Genomic DNA, 8,466 nt, shown 5'->3' with positions numbered 1-8,466 from the left:
TTCCAAACTTTGCTCATCATGTTTCTGCTCGTGTATTCTAGCCTGCTACTCCTCAGTCAAACAGAAGATGGCAGTAAATCAACAGCCAATGACACCTCCCTAACGATAGAGGGCATCGACGTTTTGGTTCATGCTAAAGTTGGTCAGCGAAAATGACAACATTACGAGCTTTCACGTGCGATGATTTGTTCAAGTTCAACAACATGTGAGTTAATTTAGATTTGTTTGTAATCATGTTGAATAGGCTAACCTTCTAGCTACACAATACTTATGTTTTAGTGGACAATATCAATGGCATTTTGCTCGTTGGCTAGTTGCAGGTATAGCTAGCTAGCCAGAAGCTAATTCTTTGGCCATACAGTGAGATGCATAGACGCCATCTTAAACGAGTCAACTCTGTTGCTATAAGATACAGTATTTGGTATGTATGGACAATAGCTCACTAGCTGGCTATCTCTTTCAAAGAAGATAGCTAGCTGGGCATAAAGACAAACTGAAGTCTGCTGCCCCTCATCGTTAGGGGCATTGCATTGAATGCATGAAACATGTCGAACTTTGTTTCTACCTTCACAGCAACCTGGATCCATTAACAGAGACTGTATCCTTTCACACGTACAAATTGAACCCCTGCATTGTAATAATATACCACCTGTCTATCTATGCATAGAAACCCCAGATAATGTAGCCTTTGTCTTGTTATATTAGAAGACAAGCAGTCCTTAACTTTCTTTTACAGTATGGAATCCCATTTTACCTACAGTACCTGGCCCACTGGCCTGAGTACTTCATTGTAGCAGAAGCCCCTGGTGGAGAATTGATGGGTTACAGTAAGTACATGTCATATGTACCATTCTATATGATGATTGCTTTCGAGAAAATGCAATAGCATACGCTCTGGATGGCCTCCATCAAAATTACACTTCTGACTTTGTCCTTGCAGTCATGGGAAAGGCGGAGGGATCAGTGGCGCGAGAAGAGTGGCATGGGCACGTCACGGCTCTCTCAGTGGCCCCAGAGTTCAGACGACTGGGACTGGCAGCCAAGCTTATGGAGATGCTGGAGGAGATCTCAGAAAGGTGGGTCTGACTTTTATTAAGATCAGGGTCATTTGGTACCAATGTATATCTTTTTTGTATTGAAACAGGGAGGGAATACAAATTATAAACCGTTATTTTTGTTTTGTTTGAAACATTTTGCTATAGTGCACCCAACTGAACATGACCATGTTATCTCGCATACTTCTTGGCTTATTCTAATCTATGTCATGTCTCACTGTTGTTTAGGAAGGGCGGGTTCTTTGTTGACCTGTTTGTTCGAGTCTCCAATCAAGTCGCGGTGAACATGTACAAACAGCTAGGCTACAGTGTTTACAGAACCGTGATAGAGTACTATTCTGCTAGCAACGGAGAACCGGATGAAGACGCCTATGGTAAGATGAACCCCTTCAAATCAATGTAAACATTACTGTAACGCAATAATTTTGTTGACACGTGCTCACTCTTTGTAGATATGAGGAAAGCCTTGTCGAGTGACACAGAGAAGAAGTCCATCGTTCCTATACCACATCCTGTCAGACCAGAAGATATAGAATAGACGGTGGAACGCGGACACTTTTTAAAACGAATACGTTTATATTTCTCTCGTCTGCATTGGTGAGTGTGATCAGGACTAGTTTTGAGGGTGTGATGTGTGAAAGCTGACAGAATGTAATTGTACATAATTTTGAACTATCCAATAACTGGTCCTTTGTGAAACTAAGATTTTTTTTGCCAATGAGTCACTGTTTGGTGTGAAATTTGAAAGTATGAAATGCTATATGGAATTGAAAGGACTAATTCAATAAATGATCTACTTACTTGACTCACCCAGGGACCTGCTGCTTTGTTACAACAATCAGTTATGGTTCATTTTCAAATAAATAAAATGGATATCAGTGTTATTTATTTACAATGTCATTGTACTACAGTAACTAAAACAAAGACATGGAATAAGAATTCACATTAACAAAATACATGTTTGTAAAAAAATAAAATAAAAATGCACTAGAAATTACCTGATGAGGTACCCAACTTGACCCTACTTGTCATGAGTGAAACATTTTCCAGACAAGCTAATCATTCACTGAATCCTTTTTGCTCTTCCTGGGCTGTTTCTCACTGCCATCTTTGTCACTATCACTACCGCTGCTGCCACTACTGCTGCTGCTGCTGCTTTCATCAGAATCATCGCTGTCATCATATGTGCTCTCTTTGGAGTCTTTTTCAGGCACAGGCTCACTGACCATAGGATTTTCTGATGATGGTGATGCAGAGTCTTCTGACATTTCTTTGTCTCTACCCTTCTCCCCTCTTCCATTTTCTTCTCCATCCATTTTTTCATCTCCATCTCTCTCCACTCTTCTGTTATCTTCCTCCATTTCTTTGCCACTACCTCTATTGTTTTCTTCTTCCTCATCTTCTTCCTCCTCCTCTTCGTCATCTTCTTGTTGCTGCCTCTTCCACATCTTGGCCATGGCGAGTAGCTTGAGGTTGGGCTGATTGGCTGCATCCTCAGGGAAGATATAGTCGTAGTACTCCTCCCACCCTGCATCCGACTGTTGAATCAAAATGAAAAGTAAATTATTGATCAACCGAACCACACCATGACAAACTTGCTGAGTACCTCAACTCCAACTAACCGCAGACTCGATATGCGTCGATAATTCAAAAATGTAAATCCTTAAACCCTCACTGTGTACCCATGTTTGCCCTCTGTTTTAGCGTGCCTTTGTTTGCTGAAATCCATACTTTTTAATAAAATTAGATTTTAAAACTTAAACACACTGCTAACCGTATGCCTAACCCTAAATTAAGACCAAAAGGCTAATATTTGGAGCCCATTTTGTGGCTGTGGAATCTGACTGTGGCTATTGAAGCTAGTGGAAACCAGTGTGAATGCGCATGTGCCAATTGTATCTCAACAAGGAAACAGTCCGTTTGTATTTGATTAATGTTTAATTAAAAAGTATGGATTTCAGCAAACAAAGAAAAGCACGCAACAGAGAACAAAACATAGGTACACGGTAAGGGTTTAAGAATGTACATTTTTTAAGTGTCGGCGCATAGCGAGTCGGAGATTCATTTGAGAGCAGACTATAGTTTTTCAACTCCGTGGAGGAGTTGAGGTACTCGGTAAGACAAACAAGGGTAATGAATTAATGTTGGATTGGTATGACCAAAGGAAACAACACTTACCCCGTCCTCTGCTGTGAGCTTTCTCCTCTTCTTCACCTTCTCCGGCAGCAGTTTTTTCACCCTCTCCCTGGTCGTGTCTGAACCAAACTCCTGCTCAAACTCCTTCCAGGACTCCAACAACATCAGACGCTCCTCCTTCTCCTCACAGCTTCTCAGACCCTTGTTGGCCTCCTCAAATATCCCCCTACACCTCTGCAGCCGGTCCGAGGTATCGATGGACAGCTCATACTGGGCATAGCTGATCCAGACCTGCAGGTAACATTTATCTAAATTACACAATGAACGAGTAAATGTTTGAGGAGTTGCTGCGCCACAGTGAGTTTTTGGCAGGCGAGTTGTAGCATGGGACTGGTAGCAAGACGGTCACTTCAAGGTTAAAGGGACATCTCTCACCTTAACGTGCTGTGTGCGCTGCAAAAGTCTCTGGTAGAGGCCCCTGGTGTTGTCATACTCTTCCTGCTCAATTTCAAAGTCGATGTAGGACTTCCACAACACCTAAGATTAAAAAGAAAATGGAATATATTAAAGTAAAATACTGTTCAGAGGTACCTTCATTAGTTTTCACTACAACACTTCTCACTTGAGGGGCGTCTTCAGACATGCTAAACGACAGAAAGTGGAAAGTCAATACAGTGAGTAAATGTCCTGGGTGAGCGTTTGAGCCTGACCTCTGGCATGTCCAGTCGTGGCTGTCCGATGGCCAGCTCGAAGATGGCCCGGGCCCTCTCTGTGTCTCCTAGAATGGTCTCCAGCTCAGAGAACTTGATCCAGGTGGTGCAGTTCTCTGGGGCAAACTCCAGGTACTTCTCGTAGAGCTTCCTGCATCGGTCAAACTCTCGGAGCTGCAGCTCCAGCTCAATGTAGCCCTTGAACAGCTTGTTTTTTGGACATTTACCAATGGCTGTGCCCTGGGGGAGAGGAAGAAGCCCAAATTAGAGAGAAGTTTGATACAATGAAAAACATACATCTTCAGCAATCAGTAGGGACCTTACCAAGCCTCGTCTGGCAGCTTGAAGGTTCTTCTGGCGGATTTCAAACTGGCCGTAGAGTAGCCAAATCTTGGCAAATGTGAACTATGAGGAAGAATGCAAAGTAATAAATATGATCATTTGTTGATCAATGTTTTTGTTCAATATCAAAATGTTGATTATGTCCCATTTCAGAAAGGATGTGCCACTGATTGTAAACATTGCAAACTGCCAATACCTTTTTGTGAGGGATGAGATCCAGACATGCCTGGTACACCTGTCTTGTTCTCTCCGGGTCCTGCCAATTCAACAAAATAAGCACCGAAATCCACAGCTATATGCACAATGTCACACATAGCAATGTGAGAATTATAGCCATTCTATAAAACACACAGAGGAAGTAGGCTTACCTTGACCTCCAGTTCTTCATATAAAGCATAGTTTATCCACAGGTAAATGTATCTTCTCCAGTGCCTCTTCTCCTGTATAGGAGGGATGTTGGCGATGGCTCTCTCATACACCTCTCTGGCAGTGTCAGGATCCGCATCGCTCTCCACCAGGCGTAGGTAATCAAACCAAGCGTCGTAATTGTGTGGGCTTGCCTACACAGGAAACAAAACAATCCAATAGAAAGCTATTAGGGGGATGAAATATTGAACCATAAGTGTTTTAATGGTTTATTTGGAGTGAAGTCTTTGCACATTTTTAAAGGTTTAATTGAACGTACCTTGACTTCCTCCTCATACTGAAATCTCCGCTTGCTGACGATGACGTCCTCAATTCCCCTCCGGTCTCCAAATTTCTTCTCAAATACTGTGTAGAACTTGAAGAGCTCCTGAGCCTGATGCTTGGGGATTCTGTCTAAGGCGTACTTGTAGATGACTCGAACACGCTCAAACTAAGAGACAAAGGGAGAGAAACGTTGTGTTGTTCTGTTGACCACAGTATAAATATGTGGGAATAAAACTGACATGGTTCAAAGTGTCAGATTTAGATACCTCTTTCTGTTTCTCTTCAAATCTGGCGAAGGCCACAAAGAGGTTTTCATTGACATGCTCCTCGCCAAAGAACTCCACTGATCTCTCAAACACCTTCCTCCCGTGGGCGATGTAGCCATGCTTCTCTTCAAAACGGGCATACTTGATCCAATTCTTCACGTCAGGGTGGACAATCACAAGTGCACTGTAGTTAAGGAGCTTTAAAAGAGATGCACTCTACAGGCATGATGACAATGTGAAGGTAATGCCATTACAGTAGGTTGCTATGAATCATTATAAATGTAATCAACTGCTAAACTGCTACAAGTCTCTGCTAGGTAAAGCCCCACCTTATCTCAGCTCACTGGTCACCATAGCAGCACGCACTCGTAGCACGCACTCCAGCAGGTATATCTCACTGGTCACCCCCAAAGCCAATTCCTCCTTTGGTCGCCTTTCCTTCCAGTTCTCTGCTGCCAATGACCGAAACGAACTGCAAAAAAAATCACTGAAGCTGGAGACTCATATCTCCCTCACTAGCTTTAAGCACCAGCTGTCAGAGCAGCTCACAGATCACTGCACCTGTACATAGCTCATCTGTAAACTGTAAACAGCCCATCTATCTACTTCATCCCCATACTGTATTTCTTTATCTTGCTCCTTTGCACCCCAGTATCTCTACTTGCACATTTATCTCCTGCATCTACCATTCCAGTGTTTAATTGTTATATTGTAATTACTTCACCACCATGGCCTATTTATTGCCTTAACTCCCTTATCTTACCTCATTTGCACTCACTGTATATAGACTTTTTCTTTTCTTTTTTCTACTGTATTATTGACTATGTTTTGTTTATTCCATGTGTAACTCTGTTGTTGTATGTCGAATTGCTATGCTTTATCTTGGCAGGGTCGCAGTTGCAAATGAGAACTTGTTCTCAACTAGCCTACCTGGTTAAATAAAGGTGAAATAAAATTTAAAAAATCAAATCAAACACCTGTCAATTAATGACGCACTCTACAGCAACCACAACTCATTTGCCAATACATTGTAGTAAGTAAATGCTTCAAGCACTTCCCATCAAAAGGATATATCTCTCATAGATGGAGCGGGCCTTGTCGACCTCTTTGTAGCGCAGCTCAAAGTTGATGTAGGAGTGCCAGGCTTGTTCCTCTGGTTCCCACTCTGTCCAGCGCTCAAACACCTGTCTGCAGCCAGCAATGTTGCCCAGCATCTCCTCCATGTAACTGTACTTGTACCTGAAACGGGGGGGAAACAGAAAAAGAACAGATGAGCCGCAACAAGATTTAACCACCAATGTGCATGCTTTAGTCATTATTCTGCAAAAGTCTGATTCATTGAGGATCAAAACACTAATATGTGACCACATCAATCAGATAAAAAAAATGTTTTTAAACAGATAAATGGTTTAGGAGGTGAAGTTGTTCAGTACCAGAACTGGTTGACACGAGGCAAGATGGTGATGGCTCTGTCCCAAATGTTGCGGGCGTGGTTCACTTGCCGGTTCTTCATCTCCATCTCGGCATACTTCAGCCATAGAGCAATGTTCCGGTGGTCTACATCCAGAGCACGCTCGTAAATAGAGCGAGCCCTGGGGTGGGGGGGGGGGTTAGACAACAAGTATCCCAGTCAAAATCCATCTGTAACATTCACATCAGATTTCAAATAGGTATGGTTCACAATCATCACCTTCACAAAGTGAAATTGACAAGCATTAGCTTACCTCTGGACTTCTTTCAGGCTCTCCTCCCATTGTGCGTATTTTATCCAGTTGCTGATAACAGTACGATTCTTTCTGATGTTGTCTTCAAATCCCTATGAGAAGGAGAGTCCAATATGCATCTAATTAGATCAATGTATTTACTGTATTCTTCACAGGATTCGGAAATGATTAAACTGGCAGGATGGCAGACCAACAGAATATCAACAGTAAAAGTGAGGTTTGAAGTGTAACCTATGTGTCCACTGTTACGTGGGGTCTTACCTTCCGCTTCTTTAACTTGTAATCGTTCAACTCTTCTTCATCAGTGATTTTCTGTTTGGGCGGCGGTGGCAAAAGCTCGAGCTCCCTCTCCTTTGCCTCCCTGAGCAACTGCTCAGCTGTGATTTGTACCTCTGCTGGAGCTTTGTTTTTCACCTACACAAAACAAATGAAGACGTTCATTTAAGAGTGGGTGAAATTAGTTGGAGATAATACTAGCTAGTTACATAGTACATGTTCCAAAAGGAAACAGTTCGAACTCGCCAGCTAATTACGTAATCAGCGAACTTCATCACAGACACTGACTTGGGTTAGAGTATCTAGCTAGTTACGTTAGCTTGCTAAATACAATTATTTGCAGTGCTTAGCTACCCTTTCGTTCGTTTAAAGTAGCTGAAAGTAATTGAACTACATTCGTACCAAAACAAAGGACAAGTATTGTTGTGGTTAGCTAGCTTGATACCTGTCTAGGCCCATATAGACATGGCTAGTCAATAACTTACAAGTTCGCTAACGTTAGATAGCTAACTGTTTTTAAATGTTCTGTTACCTTAGCCACTTTAGGTATCCTCTGTTTCCCTGCTGCAGTGGATGCCATTTTGCTCGGTACTATGGCAGAATCAATGAGAAACAACTATTACAATTGAATCTATAAAACACAACGAACAGATAATAGTTTAGAATATTTTCACAGCGCCAGTGGGCTCCGCCATGACACCTTCAAAAACGTGCGTCAAACGTAACCTATGAACTGTAACCTTTCACCCCAAGACATCACTGACGGTTCTGTTTCTATGGTTACACACCACAACCCCATCAGCACAGTGCCTTTACTTTCTTCCTTAGTTTATTACAGGAGGACAAATATGTATTTATGTTTCACTTTATGTTTCAATAATTAGCTAACCGTTAAAGAAGAGCCACCCTGATTTGCATCCTTGATGTAAATTCAGAAGAATACATAGAGCTTGAAAAAGTTTCCATGATGCTAATTTTACAAGAATGCTGGAGTGGTCTTCAAACGTAAACACTTGTTGATATTATTCCCCATAGCTATTGAATTGTTAGCTATTACAGAAATTGTGTTTTGTTAAATTTCCCAACAGCCTTCCCCGTAGCTCAGTTGGTAGAGCATGGTGTTTGCAACGCCAGGGTTGTGGGTTCGATTCCCACGGGGGGCCAAGTACGAAAAAAATGTATGAAATGAAAAAAATTAAATGTATGCATTCACTACTGTAAGTCGCTCTGGATAAGAGCGTCTGCTAAAATGACTAAAATGTAAAAA

The 8,466-nt window shown here is 42.0% G+C and overlaps 2 protein-coding genes across 2 annotated transcripts; one reads left to right on the top strand and one right to left on the bottom strand.

The window, feature by feature from the left end:
• Nucleotides 1-73: 73 nt before the first annotated feature.
• On the top strand, nucleotides 74-1,939 carry LOC106607684 (N-alpha-acetyltransferase 20). Its single transcript, XM_014204888.3, has 6 exons — nucleotides 74-205; nucleotides 574-598; nucleotides 737-827; nucleotides 941-1,076; nucleotides 1,284-1,429; nucleotides 1,508-1,939. The coding sequence occupies exons 1-6, from the start codon at nucleotides 153-155 to the stop codon at nucleotides 1,591-1,593; spliced, it is 537 nt and encodes a 178-aa protein (XP_014060363.1). The 5' UTR covers nucleotides 74-152; the 3' UTR covers nucleotides 1,594-1,939.
• LOC106607683 (crooked neck-like protein 1) lies at nucleotides 1,920-7,924 on the bottom strand. The gene is made up of 14 exons (XM_014204887.3): nucleotides 7,732-7,924; nucleotides 7,185-7,337; nucleotides 6,924-7,015; nucleotides 6,633-6,791; nucleotides 6,272-6,438; nucleotides 5,200-5,378; nucleotides 4,929-5,099; nucleotides 4,612-4,803; nucleotides 4,440-4,499; nucleotides 4,226-4,306; nucleotides 3,902-4,141; nucleotides 3,627-3,728; nucleotides 3,234-3,482; nucleotides 1,920-2,593 (listed from the first exon to the last, which is right to left on the bottom strand). The coding sequence occupies exons 1-14, from the start codon at nucleotides 7,777-7,779 to the stop codon at nucleotides 2,111-2,113; spliced, it is 2,376 nt and encodes a 791-aa protein (XP_014060362.1). The 5' UTR covers nucleotides 7,780-7,924; the 3' UTR covers nucleotides 1,920-2,110.
• Between the last annotated feature and the right edge of the window lie 542 nt (nucleotides 7,925-8,466).

The sequence above is a fragment of the Salmo salar genome, chromosome 06 (assembly GCF_965601325.2).
Source record: "Salmo salar chromosome 06, fSalSal1, whole genome shotgun sequence".
Lineage (NCBI taxonomy): Eukaryota > Metazoa > Chordata > Actinopteri > Salmoniformes > Salmonidae > Salmo > Salmo salar.
This window is presented reverse-complemented; position numbering and strand designations above follow the sequence as displayed.